General features: G+C 38.5%; 2 protein-coding genes across 47 annotated transcripts in view; one reads left to right on the top strand and one right to left on the bottom strand.

Annotated features, from left to right (window-relative positions):
• The window catches only part of PTPRD (protein tyrosine phosphatase receptor type D), a 1,147,190-nt gene that overhangs the window by 803,188 nt on the left and 322,263 nt on the right, over nucleotides 1-21,739 (top strand). Inside the window, exon 9 of one of the 46 annotated variants that reach the window (XM_050328658.1) lies at nucleotides 12,679-12,710. The exons of 43 other annotated variants lie outside the window; for them this stretch is intronic. The gene's annotated coding sequence lies outside the window, so the exon portion shown is untranslated. Of the gene's footprint in view, nucleotides 1-7,131; nucleotides 7,280-7,869; nucleotides 7,966-12,678; nucleotides 12,711-21,739 lie in introns of those variants that run through there. 2 more of the 46 variants (XM_050328662.1, XM_050328663.1) reach the window with 2 other exon arrangements.
• Nucleotides 586-10,447, bottom strand: LOC126647540 (uncharacterized). Its single transcript, XM_050329839.1, has 3 exons — nucleotides 10,438-10,447; nucleotides 6,999-7,613; nucleotides 586-3,893 (listed from the first exon to the last, which is right to left on the bottom strand). The coding sequence occupies exons 1-3, from the start codon at nucleotides 10,445-10,447 to the stop codon at nucleotides 3,826-3,828; spliced, it is 693 nt and encodes a 230-aa protein (XP_050185796.1). The 3' UTR covers nucleotides 586-3,825.

Raw genomic sequence — 21,739 nt, 5'->3', positions numbered from 1 at the left:
TGAAGAGTTTTTTTCTGTTGTTGAAAAAAACCCCTGTGACTAATACGTGATTTCCCTCCAAGGGCTAGTTTAATGTGGAAAAGCGCTTTTCAACATTGAAAAAAAAAAGGACTTGGCACCCGAGCTTGTTAATAATCTGGATTTAATACAACAGATTTAATCTTTCCATTCCTTTTTCATGAATAACCTCTTTGGCTAAAATATAGATTTTTCTCATTGTCCTAATTTCTGTTTTAATTGACTTGCTGAGAATGAAAATTATTAGAGAATGTTGTGTGGTGAGCAGATTTGTTTGGATAATGTGGTTTTAACACCTCTTGTTCTGCCGAAAATACAAAGTCTTCCATAAAAGGATGTGATAGTGCATAGTTTATATACTACACTCATACATTAAATGTTCAGTGGGCTTACTTTCAGAGATTAATAAATAGGATGGAAGGAAACGTAAGGCGAAACAATGGAAAGGTAATATAAACAGAGTGATTACAAGAAAAATATTTTTATTGTTTCAGTGAAATTCAGCAATTTGTTTACACAGTTAAGGTCATAGTGTAGAAGTGTGTCCTGCTGATATCAGATTTCATGGAATTTGCAATATTTTCTATTTAAAACTGAAAATAAGTTGAACACAGTGCTTATTAAAAGTGATGGATTAGTAGCCCTCAAACTTTGGGACAGCACTAAATACTTCAGGATGCTTTATCTAGATTGACCTGCCATTAAACTTTCAGTTTCCTCTGGAACAACTGCATCTAGAAATGAGAGAATAACATGATTTTTCATAAAGTCCTTTGCTTGAACATAATTATCAAATATAACACCTTTTTTTTGGTAATGAGGACACTTGCCCACTAGTCACAGACACTTTTCTATACTTTTAATTAGGAAACACATTCTCTAAAGTTAGTGAGATTTATGTTGAGGAGAAAAATTACTTTAATTGCATCTGTATAAATTGATCAGATTCAACAGAAGAGGTATAAACTTGGCTATTTTGAGACAGACTCAAAGGCAAGACATGGCGTGACAGGGTCCACTCTAGCAAAACATATCCTTCTTTTGGTACTGCAGACATTTGTCTATACTGTGGTTGAAATATTTATAGGCCCACAGCAATAATGACCTTCAAATATTAACTGGAGGGAACTGTAAGGAGAGAGATGTTGAAAAGAATTTTATATTTTTATTTTCCCTCTTCATATTCTGTCTTGCAAGGTTTGCTTTGCTGGGACAATCCATTTCTTGCCTCCCAGTTCTTGTCTATGCCTCTTGATTTACGAGTAGAAAGAAGGCAACATGAGAAGGATGGAGCAACACTCCCTCCCTCAGATGAGAGTTGCTTCTTCCATAACACTCCTATATTCAAGAACCAAAAGGTTCAAGGCTGGGAAATAAACTAAGACTTTTCATTTTCCTCCCTCTACACCCTGTTCAACCCCCTGACAGCTCAGCACTGCCATATAAGATGTTGTGATCTGAACCTCCTTGAAGTTTTGCAGAAGGGAACAAACATTCATATTGATGAGACTTCACTTGGACCAGTTGTTAGTTTGTGAGATCCTGTTTTCTAGAAAGCATTTTGGGGTACTCTTATATAAAAGAAACTGTGTAAACTACCCAGTAGTGTCTCCTTAGGAACTATAACTCAGCATTCAAGTGAAAGATTAACAAAATCTTCCAGTTCTGTGAATGAGTTACATTATTAGTATCTTCCTGAGTTTTTAAATATATGAATTCTGCTACTTATGAATATTTACATCAAGAAGTTCATCAAGATTTAGATCAAGTAGTGTTATACAGACTGTGATCTCTGACTTCTGTGTGCAGAATGGTGCCTTTAGTCTCCCTGATGCATGCTGAGCAATCATTAAATAATCACATACATTGGGAAATACAGGGTGTCTAATTTTTGTTTTGTTGTTGTAAAAGATGTGAACTAGCAAGCTGTCATTTGGCTATTGCTTTTCCTTTAGTGGATTCCTTTTTCCTCTTCTCGTATTAGAAAATATTTCTGAGATTCTAGTCTTAGCTGTCTGCTCCTGTCCTTTAAATTTAGTGGTAACTTTTTCCCCTGAAGGTTACATTTTGAATCCAGACTTAAAAAAAGAAGAACAAAAGACTGCATCTATCACACTATATTCAAACTCAAGACAGATCTTGCAACAGAACTCCTGCACCTGTGCGTATCCATACTTTATATATATATATATACATGCATGATACTCAAGAACAATATCACCACACTGTGTTCTGTATTCTAAGTATATCCTCTCTAAATAGTGATCAGAGTTCTCAAAACATCTGAGATACTCCAAATAGTCCAGAAATAAAAGACAAAGCTGCCTCCTCTATCTACAAATCTTATTTACAATTTTCCCTATGTAAACTGCTGTTTATTTTCAGTTTGTGGCACACATCATAGTGCACTTTGATAAAGCTGATCCTGTTTCATCATATCCAAATTCCTGCAGGTATTCATGTGCTGTGTGATTACTTATTAGTTTTTTTGGACTCTTGCGCTTTCCACTTAAAAACCCAAACCAAAACACTCCACCCCCTTCAAAAACCAAATAGCTAGTACAACAAGTTGTCCCCTGACAAGCAGAAGCAACCAAGTCTAATGAGCTTGAGTTAATGTGCTACATCACCTGATTCCACCACCCTGCTAGCTTGGGTCCCCGGTAGGGTATATGACTGACTCAGTCACACCTATGCATGGGCTGAGGTGAGTGTGTGGACCAACCTGCTCATCTTCCTTGTCTTTCAAACATCCATTTCCACAGAAGAAAAAGTAGAGCAAGGTTTGAGTCCTGTAGGATAGGAGACCTGAATCCTTTCAAACAGATTTGAAATGCACTGGTACATATAGAAGTTCTTTGAGTACCAGGCAGAACGTGCAAGTGTATAAAGCCTCATTTCCTTAAGACAGCAGGGAAAAAATAGCAAATGTGGCAAAAATGATCATAAAAAACTACAATGAAAATCACTTTCCTCTCCATACCTTTGTTTCTACCTACCTGTTTCATCAGTTAGAAGATTTATATGAATCGCAAATGTTCACAAGATGAAGACAAGTACTGAGAATGTCTGCTGAGGTACTAAATCAGCACTTAAAAGACACTAAAACTGAATTAGTTGAATAAGTTCTTGCATATAGATAACATGTGTTTACTTGTCTAGTAGTGTTTTATTATTTTTAACAATAGGAAGTCAGAGTGACTGTGGTTTATAAACAAGAATTTTCAAGTATCAGTTCAGCAATTCAGGAACATTTTTTACAATTATTTTGTAAGCCAATGCCCAAAATATCTACTATTGCAGTTTTATGACAAATAATCTGATCGATTCAGCCAACATCTTGTCACACGTTAATCATAAGAAACTTTAAAATACAGCTATCATAATATATGGAAAAAAAAGGGAGAGATAACTATAGAGTAACCTTCCTGATCCACCTATCCTGCGCCCCCTTGCCTTCCTGATTTTGCTGTGTCCATCCATTCATTGTCTGCTGGATTCAGTTGTTAATGGAATGTCCTACTGTGCTAAAGAGCTTAGTGGGATGTTATTTACCAGGAATGCAAGTAACAATATGAGGCAGAACAGAAGAAAGGAAAATAACACTCACACTATGAACAGAGCACTATTTAATATATGAAATTCATGAGACTGAGACATGAAGGCATATGGTTGGTCCTTTACTTGAAGAGCTATGGCGGAAGTCACTCAAGAGTATGGTCCCAGGTAGGTATTCAGACAAACAGCAGGAAAACTGACCCATTTCACTTCCTCCCTTGCTACGTCTTTTGAGTTTTAAACCTGCATTCACATCTTGCGCTTTCCATCAGACTTGGACTGCTGGTATGTAGCCTCCATGAGGACTCTGAAAGTGGCTGTGTGAGCAGGAAGAATAGGATTTAAACAATTAATTTTGAATGACAACAGAAAGATGCATAATTTTATAAAACGTCAGAGGGAAGACATGATACTTATTTTCAAATAAAAGAATCCTCTTCCTTTCACCTCTGGGAAAAAAAAAATTAATAGAACAGTCCTATATTCCAAACCTACTTTTAAGTGCTATCTTAGAGATTGTTCAGTGTTTCACAGGAAACATTTCAAAGTTAATAAAATGTGTAAACATATTTCCACTTCAATGCTGTACTAACCTTAGAGTAACGTACTGTTGCAATCTTGGCAAAAATAGAACACCAGTGTAGAATGCCTTGTTTGAATTTTTAATGTAGTTTGAGGAAAAAAATCCACCTTAATGAGTAGTTTGTAACAAATGAATTAGGCTTCTTGCTGTGTTATCTCCTCTTAACGGGGAAGGAATATTAACAAACCACATATATACATTTATATATTTATATATATACACTACTATCTTAAATACAAAATTTATGCTACTGATACCAAGTGGTGATATGCAGTATAATGACTGTAAGTATACAGTGTTTTAATGCTGCTTCATGAATTTAGGTTATTTTCTTTTTTTTTTTTTTCTTTAGCATCACTACAAAACTTGGAAAACTTATAAATAATATTAATGAGATCTGGTTTTAATACTTCAATAGAAAGAAATTAATTTATTTCTAATGTGATGCATTTCTTCCTAATGTGTACTGTGAGACTGACTGAACAGAAAGAATAGCTGCTTATAACTGTAAAATAAAGGAAAGCTAAATGTAGTCCCCAAAACCCATCTATGTTGTGATACCACACGAAAATATAAAATACATAGGTTTATTGCTCAATTCTTCAATGTCATGTCAGGATCACAGCATGAAGAACACTAAAACAGCTAAGTATACTGATAAGAACTGATATACTGATAAGATACTTTCTTAGTATACTGATACTAAAGATACTTTCTTTAGTATACTGATAGCTACCTTATCATACAAAATAATTTTACAAAGTTACTTGTATTTTGAAACATACTATTCGGAAAGGACCGTGTAAGTGATCTTGTAAGATTATTCAGGGGACCACTTTTAATGGTGTCACTGGTAACATCAAAAGAAGACAGCGATTTATAGGAGTTGGGGAGAACAGAGTTTATCTTCACTTCTATCAGCCTTCCTGTTGGCAGCACTATCTTCTAGGGGTTGATAAAATACAATTAATATGATATAAAACACCCAAATCACTCTCCTGTGCAGAAAGTATCATTGATCTGCAAAGAACTTTGCGGATACCAACATGACTGATTTCAGAATTAGGGGCTACTCAGTTTGATCAGGTTGCAGCCAGCCAGCACAGAACTCAGGACTAGAAGCACCAACCTGGTCAATGGTGCACTCGCAGCTTCATTCCGATGAAACCAGGAAGCCAACTATTCCGGCATCAATATTAGTGGGATGCCATCACCATAAGGATGGACTAGCACTTAGTGTGTTTATCCTAACACTCTACCCCCATTTCATAATCAACTAGGTTGGAATCCATCTTGGAGATCCTTGAATCCAACCTTTGACCACCTTCTAAACTAGTCCATGGCAGGAGGTGCCACATCCAGTCTCTATTTCACACAGCACCAAGTGTGTCACAGGGACCTTATGTTGCAGGCTTCTGAAGACACCTAGAAGTTAACACTGAGGTTTCCCAAAGCACTTTTCACTTAAATCCTACGTCCCACACGCTGTTCCTTCTCTGTTGAGGATTGGACAGGGCAGGCTAAGAAGAGCCGGGACGGGTCCTTTTTTAGCCCAACGTTACACACATGTGCTGTCACTTGGCGTGGCACCTGACCGTTCTTCAGGAAGAAGATCTGAGACTTGCCATGCTCGAGGACGATCAACAAGAAAAAACCGCTCTGCAACACTCTGTCATACCCCTGGCGGGACGGGAGGTCCGGTACGCCCCCGGCAGTTTAACCATCTGACTGCGCACCCGCACAAGGAGTCGAGCATCCGAACTCCGGCGAATTTCTTTCGTCCAGGGAAGTTTTTCCGGGGTGAGCGGGGACAAGGGGCACCGTCTGGGCCGCAGCCCCCCCGGCCCCGCCACCGAGTCCCCCGGCCCGGCACGGAGTGACGTCAGCGCGCCTGCCCTCAGCCGCACGCGGGTGTGCGTGCGCGCGGTGGCCGCGCGACGCCGCTCCCGGCCGGCTCGCGGCCCGGGATGGGGCGGCTGCTCCTGGATCGAGTCCACATCCACCCGCTCCCCCCGCATCCCCGCGCACGCACAGGCACGGGCTTCGGCAGCATGCTTTCCGCAACCCTTGGGGCCGTACGGATCCCGTGGTCGACACAGCGTTAAGAGGATTAAAAAAAGAAAAATCACGAAAAAAAAACTCAACAAAAAAACCCCCAAACCAAAACAACAACAACAAAAACCGCCAGAAAAACCCCAAAAGCACAACCGTCTCCTCCCCCTCCCCCCCAACAAAGACTGCTCAAATAGCCATCCGAACCAAACCCCACAACAAACCCACGAAGCGGGAGCGCGCACCCACGGCGTCCCCCTTCTCTCCCCGAGGGGCGAGGAGGAGCAGGAGGAGGGTTGCTCGTGTTTCGGCTCTCGGGGACGGTTTCTGGGGATTTTTTCCCGTGCCTCTGCCCTCCCACTCCGCCCGCCCCGTGCCCTCTTTCTTCGCTTTTGTTTGCGCTGCACTTTTTGTGGGAAGGGGGGCGGGAGGGTAGCTGGAACACCTCGCTTTTATTTGTAGCGAAGGAATGTGCTAAAAAAAAAAAAAAAAGAAAGAGAAGAAAAGGAAAGGAGGAAGGGGGAAAAAAGAGAGAAGGGGGAAGGAAGAAGAAGAGGGAGAGAGAGGGAGAAAGAGAGAGAGAGAGACAGAGAGAGAGGGAGGAGAAGGAGGAGGAGGAGGAGGGGAAACGGAGCAGCAGCTCGGGAACAGAGAGCGCGCCCGGGAGCGGGAGCAGCAGCAGCACCCGCCGCCGCCGCCGCAGGAAGGAGAAGAAGAGGAGAAGAGCAGAGTGGAGCAGAGCAGCGCGGAGGAGAGGCGGCGCTGGCAGGAGGAGGCAGGCGCGGACCTGGCTCTTTTGGATGCTGGATTTTCGGACTCTCGTTGACTCTCTTCCGCTCCCCGGTGCCGTACTGTGAGAGACACGCAGGAGCGCCAGGCAGCAGTGGCAGGGCTCCGCTGGTGGCTCCTGCTGCTGCCGCTTCGGGGCTTGGATTAAATTGGCCGCCCCGGAGCCGACCGGGAGCAGCAGTGGGAGGAGGTGGCGGCGGCGGGAAGCGGCGGCAGGCGGGCAGGCGGGCAGGCGGCGGCGGCGGCTGCTGCTGGGACCGGGGGAGCCAGCATGACCAGGTAACTGCCCCGCTCCTGACCCATTTTTCCTCCGCCGCCGCTCCCTCTTTGCCGCCTCTTTCGGCGCGTTTGTGGGTGTGAGCACAAAAGTGTGTGTGCGTGTGCGTGTGTGTGCGCGCAGCCCGCACACATGTGCCTCGCACACAACTCTCCCCGCGGGTGCCCCGGGGTTCCCCCCCGGGCCGCTGCCAGCCCGCTCCCCGCGCCCCCCCACCGGTCTCAGCCTGGCAGCGAGGCCTGCTCGGGGAGCGAGGGGAGCTGCGGTGCGGGGACGGGGGATGGGGCAGGGAGAGGGCGATTGATGGATCGGAGTCGACGTTTCCACTGAGTGGTGCTGTACGCGGGCGGGGAGGGGGGAGTACGGTAATTACACACTGGCTGTTTGCTTTGGCGAGAGAATTATTAATATTAATTATTTTATTTTTACGGGTGGAGAGAAGGGGGAAGGCAGCAAGGGTGAGAGGCGAGGCGTCTGCCGCTGGGAGACGGTGTTTGGGGGTGAGCGATCGGCAGGGACCCCCCAGCGCCGGTCCGAGCAGGGCTCCCTTCTTCTCATCCTCTTCCTCCTCCTCCTCCTCCACCTCCTCTTACTCCTCCTCCCCTCCTCCTCCTCCTTCTCCTCCTTCTCCTCCTCCTGCTGTCTCTCGGCGGAGCAGGGAGGCACGGAGATGCGAAGCTTTTCTCAGGTTAGGCTTTTAATTTCTTGTTTACTCTCGCGAAACCACTTGAAAGGAAGCACATCGGGAGGGAAACTCAGTTTTCCGAGCGCTTACAAAGAGGTTCTTAAATTTGTTCAGCAAACTTAGCAGCTCCCTCTGCTCCGTCTGCCCGTACAAGCAGGCACTCCTCACTGCTGCAACCGAGCTTTCCCAGACTTGCAAATAAAACAGTTGTTTTCTTCCACCGAATCCCCTATTTTGCCTGTTTACTGTCCCCTCGGTTCCCTGACAGAACGGTATTCTTCCCTTTTTAAGACACTGCCACTCAGCCTTGCATGTATGGCTTTTGAATGTCTGCTTCTCCGTGATACTTTTTCAGAACTGCTGTCATGTGTATTTTATTCTTTTGGCTGGCCTTTGTACAGTTGCTGCCTCGTGGAAGGATGGCAGCTTCTTTACCATGATTTCGATGTCTATATTCCCAGTTTTGACATATACAGATAGCTCGGTTTATTTACACTGAATAGTTAGCTTTTTACGTGTTCCTACACTTGCTGCCCGAGACAGCGTTACATTGGGGATGAATCTACAGATGCTGATTTGCTTTGGAGTTTCCCATTTAAAGACATAAGTATTTTTGGTGACGTTTGTATTCTCTTAAACTTAGGATTAATGTGGGAAGCTATGATTTTCTTCTCAGTCTTTCAGAGATCGCCTTCAACATACCTTTTGTTCCAGCACAAACAACTTATGCATATTGGGACAGTTATTGGGAATTTTTATACAGAGATGGAAAAATATATCATATTTTTAATTCCTCTGGTATCTACTAGTGGCATATAATGCTATAATGGTCGTACTTTCTTTTCTTGTTGTAAAAGTGTATAGTAAATGACATCATTTTCTCCTGGTCTGGAAGCAACAAAGCTCCTACAATTCTTGTTATGAATGGAGCAACTCTGAGGAAAAAAAAAAGATTCTCCCCTGTCCGAAATATGATCGTATATACTTGTATCATACTTTAGATGCCAGTTTTCTGATAGCTTCTTTACATTCCCTCTCATGAGATGTGCTATAACTGCTTTTTTAATGTGTGAAATCGACAAACTGGTCAGCTTAATAAATTCAGCTGTCAAATTTCGCTCAATCAAAATTGCTAGAAGCTGTAACTATACTGGCTTGGGATTTTTAAGGTATGCAGTATTACACAGAAAGGCAGGATTTAATGAGAGAGTTTTTACATGAGTAGCTTTCCAATTTTAGTTTTGTCACTTGTGGTAATATGGTGGAGTATATTTAGATTTCTTTCAGCACAGAAATGATGTATAGCTTTTCTGTATCCACTTAAAGCACTGAAAGCTTTCTCTAAGTAGTAGTCTTCTACTCTAAGAAGACACTAAGAAATTCATTATGGTTTGTGTGTGCTATGGCAAGCTGTCAGGAATGGTGCATGGTAAGGAAAACGGTGTCTTTTTAGACCCATCAGTCATATTACTCTTAAAATGAACATTAAAAAATTATATGAATTTAGTGTTCTACTGTGATGGTTATGTAACTCAAACACCAGCACTGTCAGCGAACTCAATGGGTGATAGCAAATAAGAGCTTAATCTTAGGAGAGGGTTTGCAAGAATGGGCATGGGGATGTGTGAATGAACTAAATATCAATTTAGGTCTAGTCAGTGAATGACCTTTCATTTTTAACATTGCCTTTCGTTCCTGCCTTTGAGTAATGCAGGGACCAAAACTACACAGAGTAGGAAGAGTAGGAATTCCCCTTCATCTGCTGCTGTGTGTGCTGAACCACTAGGGGCCTGTATAAACTGCTCTCATACAGCAGATACCAGTGCATGGCATATGCTCACTTTCACCAGACATTTTTTACACAGGTGCCTGATGTCAAAAGCAAAGTTGCTAGTTATTTGTTCCTTACTAGTAAATGAGACTGCGGTTTCTTAGGAGATGCATACAAATGGTATATTATTTAGTTTTTATTCTTGCCCTACTTCATCCATTCCCCCAGTCCTGTATGGTGTCCAGCATACAGGACATTTCCATTCTTTCCTCCCTGCTTTCCTGACTGCTATGGGAATTGGGGGTGAACATTGACTCCGGAGGTGCAAATATTGGGCAAAGTTAGATTTGAGTGTCTGTCTGCATTTTCATATTTTCTATGAACTGAGAAAATAGGTTTGTTGCCTGTGTGTTTTTTTCTATTAAGTTAGTAATGATACCGTTCCCTGCGAGTATAGGGTTAAAAGATAAACTAAACAGGATTACTTCAAGGCAGCAACAGACATAGATTGATAGTGTATTTAAACTAGCTTTGTAAGTGTTATGTAAGTTTGAGAGTGTGTCGGCTCCAAGGCTTTGGCTGGAGTGTAGTCAGCATTTATGGGATGTGTACTATACATTTTTGAGTGTCAGTTTCAGAAATTTAAAATCCACCAGACATGGCATTCTTGGTAGACATTAAGCAATAAGGTCATGTATACTTACACTGTTCCATTGTTAGTTTTCAGTTTTTCAAACTGACAAGGCAGACAATTTGTAAAAGAGCACAGCTGAAATATTTGCATATTGGATTTCCTTCGAAATGAACTTCCGTTACTAAGCTCTTTGAGAATTTTCATTTGAAAGGATTTTCAAGCTGAATCACAGTAAGGTCATGGAATCAAAATGCAGTTTCCCTATGGTATGTTAATTTTTTAATAAGCTGTCTTTAAAACATCAGAGTTTTATATATCATTCGGTTTTGGGCCAGCAAGAGATTTTTTTGTCTTATTACCAATAACAGTTGTGCAAATATTGACTGAAATTAATTTTTGAAATGTGTGTGTGTGCCTTAGGTAAAGTTTTGATGAAATGTAATGAAAGCTTATTTAAAGATGTTCTCAAATGATAAATGTCTGTTCAAAACTGCAAGTTTTACTGACTGTCAGTAAACCAAGGCAGTGGCTCCGAAATGCAGAGGACAGGCACTTCATTTGCGCTTTGGATATCAAGAGGAGTAACATAGTACAGGTCTACTAATCGTTGTATTTCATTTTTGTGTAAGACTGTGGTGATTTTTAAGCTTTTGTTCTCTAACAAGCTGAGGAAAAGGTACAGATATTTACTGGTTTAATTTCAGTGTCAGTCATATAATGCCATTTATTACAACAGGAACTTGCTTTCGTTGTAATTCTGTTTAAAAACAGTTGGCATAACACAATCAACATGCAATATTTTTATGAAAACTCTCAATTTCGCATACTCTGTGAGTTGTTTGTTTGCTTAATCCTTGTTTTCTTTGGAAAAGGCCTTAAATGAAGCCAATTAATGAATGTACGCTGTCAACTTGGCAGCCTAAAGCAAGAATCTGTGCTTAAAAATACTTGGTTTTGTACTGTCAGGGATTTACCAAGAAGGAGAAGAGCGGAAGCTTACTTCTCTTGGTGATCTGCTACGGTGAAAGCTGCAGTACAATTGGAGAAATCTGATGATGAAGAAAAAGGTTGCACGAGAGTGCTTTACCTCTAAATTCCTTTCCAACAAGCTTCACTTCACTACTTGTTTAAGCTACTGTGCATTGATAGAGCCATGTTTACTACTGCACAATTTTAACATATATTTCAGATGGCTTTTGTTTGGTTATTGATAATAGTTATAAAAATATTGCATGTTTGTGTCTTCCTATAGGAAGTGGATAACTAGGATGCAGGGAAAATAGATACAAAATAGTAAAAATGGTTTGTTTGCAAAAAATTAGATTGAATTGAATAAATTACTGTGTAAATTCTGAAAACATTGCTTTTTAAAAGCTTAATGATTATTAATGTTCTTTCAATCATTTTATAAAAACAATTCAAACTGAATACCATCAGCTTATTTTTAAGTACATCATCACGTATACATAGTCTGTACTTCCCTAAAATATTCCGTAGAATTTATCTCTTCCAGTGTCTTCTGCTTACATGCTGTGACAGCCTTCTCCATAACCTTAGTAGCATAGAAACAGAAAGGAAGTTGATTGATCTTTCAGCAGAGTTTCAAAAGCGAGATTTTTTCAAAAATCAACTTTCATGTTTATACTTGATATCTGATGGGGATTCTGTGTGTTCTTTCGAATACAAAGAATGTGCAGAAAATGTCCTTTTCAGCCAACTGAGAATGATGGAATTTTAGACACTTTGATTTATTATACCAGAGGACATGCACTAACAGTACACTATCACGTCCTACGCTTCTTCATAGTTAAGCACAGTGGAGTTACTTGGATTTTTCAGTAATCTTCCAGTTATTGGAGTCACTCCGGTAGTATACAAATTAATTTGTTGTTTGCAGACAATCAAAATGGATGTCCTGGTTAGTGCCAGCCGAACTGCTCACATATTGTTGTAGTCAGATAATGCATACTTTCTTCCTAAGCGGTATATCGAATATGCTCTGTTGAGTAATACAAGCAAGTGCATTGCTCTTTCTTTTACTGTTTTTAGTGTTCTGGAAATTACATATCTGTAAGTCAAAGTTCAGTAACCGGTGTGTAAAATCTGGCTTTTTAGATGGAAGACTTGGATGATTCCTATGAAGAATCTTACGAAGTCAGCACCAACCTGACTGAAAGAAAGGTGGCTTAGGTCCTAAATTTGCAACTAAATATACATTTTTGTTACAAATTTGCCAAATCTTGTTTTGATTTCAGTGTCTCACCTTGTCTTATTCACTGGTTTTACCCAAAATCGTTTTTTTTTTTACTAGCTTTGACTCAGCAAGAGAAAATTCATATACATGTGAGTAGCAATGTCATAGTCTTTCTGATCTGCAGAAGATAATTGTTTGCTAAGTTTGAACTCAGTGATTCCTCTTGTTTTACTATGATGATTGAATTAAAAAAATCCTTCTTTTTGAAATCTCCTTGCCTCCCTTCATCTCCCCTCTCCTCCCCTGCCCTCTCTGAATGTTGTCTGCCTATGTGCAGGTAAAATTCATTCATTTGGGGTGAAGAACAAGCAATGAGAGATTTCTAAAACACTGATCAGAAAGTAGGACAGGAAGTTTTATTTATTTATTTTTTGTTTGTTTAGGATGATAGTGTATCTTAGAAAGCTGCTTAACTGCTGCCCAGTGCAGCTGTCCTTCCCTGAAAGATTAGGTTTCAGGAGCAATGATGGATGTTGAATGCCTGTAGCCAGTTGTGGGGTTTGCTCTGAGGTCAGTGCTGCTGATGGAGGATAGGAATTTACAGCCTTATATCTCTTTGCCAAAGTAACCAGTAGCATTTCTCAAGAAAATAAGCCCACATCAACTAGGTATGTTCAATGCTGAGCTTGTGTTGCTACCTCATTCAGAAAGCTATTCATACTAGTGAGAAAGAATAAGTAGATTTGTGAATAATAAGGATAAATTTAGTCATGAGTGTGCCCTTTCATTTCACAGGAACACACAGAAATAGCTTGAAAAGTAAATAGGATGATGTGGCTTAATTTAGAACTTCTTACATATTATTTTAACCTATGTCAACAAATTTGGAAATGACACTGTTCACTTTTTATTTCAGTTGTTTCAGATATGCTTAAAATTTTTAACAGCTTTTTGAGCATGAATGTACTCTCATTTTTGACCTAAAAATAGGAACTTTTTTTTTTCGTGGACAGAATATATGTTAATAGTTTACAACAGGCTTAACCAAGGCAGAATTGATACTCATCAGTGATTAAATGGTAGATATTCATCTGTTAGAAAGATTAAATGACATTTAGTGTTACCTTGTTCTGTTCAGGTATGACTATATATATAGCCCATACAGATGGAGAGTTGGATTTTCAGAATTTCTGTGTTTTCAGAAGTATTTGTTGAGATCAGATTTTCAGATTTTATTTTTGATTGGTCTACCCTCCTTAAACTGTTGAAGTTTGTTCTGGTATGCGGTGATGTGATTAATTTTTAAATACTGAATTTTGTTTGAGAAAGGTGCACAGAAAACCAGACTACTTTATTGTTAAGCTTGCAAATGTTTTTTGGGTTGTTTATATTAATTTGTACCTTAATGGTATAGGTGGATTTTTCTGTCAAGCCTTAGAAGAGCTGTCCTAATAGGCTCAAAGCCCCCACTGATGGGTGAGAAAGATTTTATTTGAAAGCAGCATTATTTGGATTAGATCTAATGTTCTCTTGTGTCTTTGCTTAAGTGGTAGCACTTTTACCCGGGGTAATCCTACCAATGGTTAAATTCAGATTCAGAGAAGAAAGCTTAATAAAGCATCTGATGACTTGATTTATAGTATCTCATAAATTAGAGAGTAAGAAGCATTTTGGTAAAGAGAAATACTTATCCAGCAAGAATCACTTTAGAGCAGTTTTGCATCAAGGAAATGGCATTTTGCCAAATGCCTATGTATTCTACTTACTGGCAGCATGCCATCAACTTTATTTGGAAAACTGTCTTTGCTTAAGTAATAAATATTCACTATTTACCAATTCATTTTACTATAAATAAAAGATGGATTCTGTTATTAGATTTTTTTTCATTTTTAACCAATTTCACAAAGAATGGAGTTTTGCTCATTACCATTAAGTGCAACAATGACCTACTCTTCCTTAACAGAATTTTTCAAACAGTGAAAGTGTTTTTCTTACCTTTTTTTGGGATGATTTGGGTATTTTGGTATATTATTTTTGCTTGACATGAAAAGCCTTGAATTATTCTAAAGTATATGGCAGAATGAAAAAGTGTAATAGTAAAGAAGTATTTACCTCAGTTGATGATACTCTAGTGCTTTTTTTTAATTAAAGTGGATAATCAGTGTAGACTTTTGTTGTCACTAAGTTAAATATGTAGAATTTACACCCGTTTCCCATTTAACATTTTCAAAAGTTGTCTTAAATGGTCGCATGAATTATCAACATACTGACCAGTTGAATATTTTAAATCTATCAATGGCAGTAGATAATGAAGAGAGCATACTTACTAATGCTAGCAGGTGTCAGTGAATGCCTGCTGGAACAATCATACCCCTGTAACAATCCTAGCATTCCTTGGGTTTAATTTTGCACGATTACAGTGACTCTGGAAAAAAAACCCAGTGTGTTAGCATTTTAGCTAACACACTGGGTTTTTCAGTTAACTTAGGTATAGACAGTTTGGGGCTGAATGGAGTAAATACTGTATATATGTAAAAAGGAATTGTATATTCTTCATCTGTTCTGTTGTAACTGATGGAACAGATACGTGTCCTTCTGGGCAGTGTAATCCCTAAAAGGACACTTACTAGGACCGTATCCCTTGCTGATTTATTCATAAGATTGCTTTATTAATCTAGTGCACAAGAATAATCTTATTCCAAAGGCATGAAAATAACTACTGGGCTTCTTAGTGATGTGGATTTCTATGTCTTCAAGCAATTTGAATTTATAATCTCAGTCAGTCTTTGTACTTTTTATTGGGGAGTACATAAACCATGGAAGGTGCAGTGGCCTTAAAACTTTTTTCTTCTTTGATGATCTCTGTCTGGAAGAGGCCAGCTTAGAGAGGCAGAGATTAATAAAAAAAATCAAAATTGATTGTCATGTTTAGAAGAAAAGTGGGATAAGATTTTTCTACCATGATGACACTGAGTTGCTAGAAATGTTTATATAGTGACCAGTGCTTAACAAATGTATACTCTTATTAGACAGACAAGTGACTTTTCCAGCCTTTTTTGTTGTCATTCTTGTAAGGAAGTGAAGAACTTGCTATTTTGATGGGGAAGTTTTGCTTTCCTGGGTTAACTTCATATTGCAGATGCCAGTGAGAAAATTAGGCAGAGATTTTTTCTAGTGGCTTTTATATGTTGCTCAGATAATGGTGTTAAAATATATTTAGTATTTAATGAGATGGAATTCTTGAGAACACTGAAGAACTTGGGGATGGGAAGAAACTTAAATTTGCCCACTTGAGAAAGTAAAGAGTTAAAGTTTACAACCTCAGCATTTTCCCACTAACACAAAACTGCAATAATATCAATGCTGATTTCACTACTGTGACTGGGGATGTCCCTTCCCCACCTCTTTCTCCAAGTTGTTCTCCATCCTGCTTTTGCACCTCTGGACATCTGTCCTCAGTTTTATAAACAGCAGTTCATAAATCAAGAGAAATGGAAGAAATGCTGATGTCTGCTTCATACCACCTCTTCTGTACTGTAATTCAGTCTCTCTGGAATGAATCTTTATGTGTCCTTTAAATATAACTCTCCATAGCAGTTTTTGCTTCTCATTGTTAGAACACGTCTGATGTGAACTCTCCTAAATTGTGAGAGGCTCCCTAAACAGTTCTTGTTTACAGAATGTCACTTAAATTAAGAATGTTGGATACTCTATTTGTTATGTTGCAGAAATCTCCTCTGAAACCTATTGTCATTAAGATTGTCAAAAGCTCAACTGATACTTTTTTACTTCTACTAAGTGTTATGGACATGCCCTTTTTGCAATGGTCTCCAATTTCTTTGACTGTGTATCAATATATAGAAAGCCGTCTTTCAGTACGTCTTGGTGTCCTCATGACACCATGTGTATATTTGTAAACATGCTGCCTTTGTTGAGGTATTTGCATAACTCTAGGTTACCCGCTTTTTTAAAAGTTCTGTGCTTTCTTTTATGTCTTGGATAGGAACTTTTTTTTTTCTATGAATTCTTTGTTTCCTCAACCACTTCCCATTTTTCACAGCAGGAGGTTTTCCACATGAAAAGAAGGAGCACAGTAAGAGAAAGAGGCCTGCTTGACAGCTTCTCTCGGCTCCTTGTGTCTAGAGAACTGCATGAGTATAACAACAAAGAAATGTATCTCTGGTGCTATTTTGGTGGTTTTGTCTCTAGGTGCAGTGGTAGCAGATTTAGATTTAACTGGATGCTGGTTGTCTTCTCTTCAGGTATAGCCTTCCATTTAAGTTGAATTCAGCTGAATTCAGTTTTTTAAATCCTATCTCTGTCACAGTGAGTCGGTTTTTATTGAGACACAGTCCTGATCATTTATTCTCATCGAATAAATTGGTGAAAATGTTGCAAGCTCATACTTCAAAGTTCAGAAACTTCAGGACTGAAAGTTCCAGAGTTTTCAAGCTCACTTCAATGCTGGATTCTCCAAGTAGAACTAAAGACAGATATTTTTTAGAAGAACACAAAACTGCTGTGTTAATGGTTTGAAGCACTGAATTTTGTCAATAGACACCATTTGAAAGACATTGTCATGCTCACTGTATTTTTCTTAGTATGCTGTATTTCTTCATCATGTTTAATGTATTTGAGAATTTTAAGGCAGGTTCTCACTGTGCTTTTCTCACTAATGCAGTTATTATTCCACCTACTGAGTTTCTGGAGCCCCTGGTGGTCTAGTGGTAAGGGCGCGGCGCTATCACCGCGTCCCAGACCCGGGTTCGATTCCCGGTCAGGGCCACTCCCGGGCGGGGGAGCTCATTAGCCCTTAAAGGCAACCCACCTACGTCCTAAGGACCTCGCTGCCACCGTCCAAGCTCGCTTGGCCCCGGCAGATGAACCTTAGGATTAAAGGGTGGGCTCAGTTCCGCGCACACTGTGTCTCACCTAAAAAATCCAATGCGTAGGCTGGAAGGTGTAAAGACCTTCCCCGGATCTTCACTAGTGAAGACTGGCCATTATTATTATTACTGAGTTTCTGAGGTGTTATTAGTGGGTAACAATTGCTGCTTTTCTTGACTTATGCGTATACTTAGCCATATTCAATAATTAAGCAGGATTTCCTCCTGCTTTTGCATTTGTAAGTTTTTTTCCTGTTAGAGTTGGGCAGATGACTTCTCCAGTTAGAGGTACAGTAGTGTTATTAGATTTTTGGTATTGCCTGGAGTTGCTTGTGTTTCATACTTTAGTAGCTGCTAAGGGGAGCTCGGTGTGTATGGTTTCACTGTTGGGAATGAAACTGTAGCAACTGAGAGTTTATATTTTACTGAGAGTGCAGGTAACCACACATCCTTGTCATAGATGTTTAATTGTGATTTTGGCTGCCCTTTGTAGTGGTTTGAAGCTAGTACTGAACTTTTGTGGCTTGTCTGAATCTATATAGATTCTGAAGCTTCTTTCAAAATTAAGGTTTTGGTATTTGGACGTGACTTTTGGTACTTAGAGTCCTGTTCTTATAAAGACCTGTTTTCAGGTCTTTACATCAAGATGTGTTGCAGAGCTTGTCAATGATTTTTACCTGCTTTCTGTTTACAGATATTTGGTGAATAAACCATGATTGATAAGTTCCTTGTTTCCTGATGAACCATTTCCTTTTACCTTCAGACTTGTGGAAAGGAAAAGCATATTTAGCTTTCCCATCTGTAGTCTTCCTCTATGTTTTCCTGTAATGCTGAGGATTTTTCCGGATTATTTTAATGGTGTGTGGACTGAAAGACAGACAGACAGTTCATCTCAAATACTTCTTCCTTCTTCTTTCTTGAAGGTACCAGAGTACTCCTTAAAAAAAGTGCAGAGTCTTCCTTTGGAGGACTATAAAAAAAAATCTTTTATGTTAAGCAAATCAGTTTCAGATTTTGGCTGTTGAAACAATAAGGCAATTTTCTTCCTTTTCTTAACCCAAAGTATAGGTGAAGCTTATCCTTCAAAAATCTTGTGGCTTCCTTTTAATTGGAGTATAGATTTCTTGGGTATTTTACCAGTTGTAAGACATGCCTATATTACAAGTTACAGCTGCGTGAGAAGGCTTGGTGTGTGACTAGTAATCAAATAACTGATAAGTGAGCATCAGTGGAGTGAGCTGATGTTTGATTGCTTAAGATGGCAATCAAGAATTACTTAATACTCTCAGACATGCAGACTCTTAGACCTCAGGTTGAATAAATAATAATAAATCCGACATAATTTTATATAACTCTATAGTCCTTTATTGGGTGTTGCAATATATAATAGTATATATCATGTATATTCTTTTGCATGGTTAGTTTTTATTTGACCTATTAATAGTTTTAGAGCTGCATTCTTAGTATGACCCAGAGGTTTGAAGGAATTGTACATGTGTGCATCACAAATACACTGCCCAGATAGAGAGATTACAAAGTTCCACAGAACGATAAAAACTAGTCCAGTCAGCTGTACTTTGCAAAAATCCCCATACTGTTTGCAGCATTATACATAAGAGAATGCTTGTATGCATCTTCTATGGTTTGCAGCCTAGAATTTAGTCCTTTGTTTGTATCATTGCTTAATAGAATACGAATAATACAGAAAAAAATAATTCACTGTAAACCACTCTTATTTTCACTCTTCTCTCATATCTTTTACACTTATCTGGAATTCTAAGAATAACTTTGAGTAAAAAAGTGCTTTACAGACATAGGGCTAAAAATAAATATAGATGCTGAGAGTAATGTAACCAGATTCCCTAAAATGACTTTAAAGATACAGAACATTCATACCTCCTGCTAGTATTAAACAACAGATGAGAGAAGATTTAAAAGTATTTTTTATAAGGGTTAGAAAGAAAATTTTCTGTTGTAGATTAATGAAAGACTATTTTTTAAATAAGCTTCCTTGTGGAAGGAAAATGCTTGTGTGTAAGTAGTCCTTGGCAGTAAGAATTGTATGCTGTATATGGCTCACTTTATTCATGCACATGCTTCCATGGTATTAAATGGATTTAATCACACATCACGTTAGCAGGAGCTGGTTCTTTGTCCTGTCATTCTATACACTAAAAGTGTATAGTAGAAATATGAGAACATATGTGTAAAAACGTAAGCAAGGACAGAAAGGATAAAGAAAAAAACTGCATTTAAGGTAGCATTCAGCAAAGATGTAAGGCTCGCCCGTAACTATATATCTGGGTAACTTCACTACTATCTCATAGCACTGAAATCCCTGAGAGTATATGAGGGTTTAAAAATAAATGTGTGTGGTTTAAAAACAAGTATACCCACTAAATTGATTTATGTTTAATTTGGACACTTAAGTCTGTGGAGGGGAAGGAAGTAAAAAAAGCTAATTTTTGCTTTACACTGTTTTTACCTCTTCTTCATAATGATTAAATCAATATTATTAACACTGCTAACAAGAGATGAAGTGGTTTACTGCTTTCCTTGGTTTATTGAAAGAATAAAAGTTATATACTACCACTTATACTGCTTTTCTTTTCAGTTTTCATACAGAGCAAGCAAAGCTTCTCCAAATTATTGAAATGTGAAATAGACACATACTGTATTTCCGTTTGTGTGCATTATGGAACACAGTCATTTGACTGCAGGAAAAAAATATTAGCAACTAAGAGATCTATAACAACTCACAATCTGTTCGAGAAGTATGAATGCTCCAGTTCATGAACACTTTTTAATTTTAAGTGATACAGGAGCACTACTATAGGCATCACTCTGTCAGGAATTTCTCTCTTTCACCAAACCACAAGGCTGAAACCCAGTCAAACCAAGAAATTTTTCTAATTAGTTCATACTCTCTAATATTTTAGTGAAGATCTATTCAGCATTTATCTGAATATAAGCTGAGATCTATGCAGAGATTTAGAGGTATGATGCACGCTAAACAGTTTTTTATTGCATCTTTTCTAATCAGTTTTTTCTTTTGCATTTCATTTTCATACCTACTTGTTTTTAAGCTAGGTATAACAAAGTACAGAACTAGATTGTTAAAGGTGAAACTCTTAAAAATTTATGAGAGAAATAAGAAAGTTTTAAAGAGAATGTTGTTTGCTACAGCTAATGATTTCTCTTGTGGAATAATTGCAGAACAGAAATTCTGACATGTTGTGTAAAGGATGAAGGGATTGGTAAAAACCAGTTCTTAATCTGGTAACTGAAGAAGTTAGTGGACGTATGTTATTCATTAGGAAATCAATTTTTTTTTTCCACTGTACTTGTGCTATTTTACATAATTTTATAGTTCTGCCTTGGATTATTCACAATTATCTTAAATTAGTGATGAAGAAATAATTTAGGTAAAATACAGCTTTTGTTTGCACTTCAAAAAAAATTTGCTAATAATGAAAACAGTGAACAAGTTGATCTTTCGATGCAAGTCTGTGGAATGAAATGCATATTAGATGATATTTAATTTTAAATTATGTTATGTAAGTAATTTATTTACTGTGGATTTGTATCTGAAATTGTTATGTGAAAGTGCCATAGTCTTTGTTTAAGAAAGGGCTTTATGTCCATTATGTCCAGCTTTCGTGTTACTTCTCTTTGGGATTCCAGACTTTCTTCTCAAAAACCTTTTATCCTTCTTAAAATACTGCTCTTCTGTGTTCTTTTTTCATAACTTAAGTACCTTTCATACATTTTTGTCATGATAAATGAGCTGAAGGCCAAAAGACTTTGGAAGTCAAATCTAAGAGTATTAAGGTGTATTTTCTGTGGATAGTTAGAAGAGTAAATTTAAATCAGTATGATTTTAACAGCTAGGTTTGCTGACATGAATGATGTGTATAGCATAGGCTTGCTTTGGTTTTGAAGTAGAATTTTATTAAATGACATGATTCACTTAGAGGTATTAAGCCTTCCAGTTTCCTCTTTGCCCCTTTCCTTCACTGAAGTCTTAGATTGCTTATGTAGTTTTGCAGAATTCAGTGCACAGGAATTTATCAGTAGAAGAATAAACATTCTAATACAGAGCAATCAGATGACTTTGTCATAAAAACTAATATTAATAAATCTCAGATGGGGTGATAAGAAGCATACAAGTCAAATAAAAGATTGAGGAAAGTATTCATTGAAATTGTAATGGTCCCGGATTTCTCCTACTATGTGGAATAAAAGCTGTCTTCAAATTAATGTTTTCTATTATTTGTTGGTTTTGTTTTTTT

Source organism: Myiozetetes cayanensis, unplaced genomic scaffold (genome assembly GCF_022539395.1).
Source record: "Myiozetetes cayanensis isolate MyiCay16 unplaced genomic scaffold, myiCay2020 scf4, whole genome shotgun sequence".
Taxonomy (NCBI): Eukaryota; Metazoa; Chordata; class Aves; order Passeriformes; family Tyrannidae; genus Myiozetetes; species Myiozetetes cayanensis.
Note: the sequence above shows the minus strand (reverse complement) of the source record. Positions and strands in the feature narration are given on the sequence as shown.

Excerpts from the sequence above, each read along its gene's own strand:
- LOC126647540 (XM_050329839.1), bottom strand. Across the intron at positions 3,894-6,998 it reads CCAGCATCCAAAAGAGCCAG|CCACTTTCAGAGTCCTCATG; the intron begins GTCCGCGCCTGC and ends CTGCTCACACAG.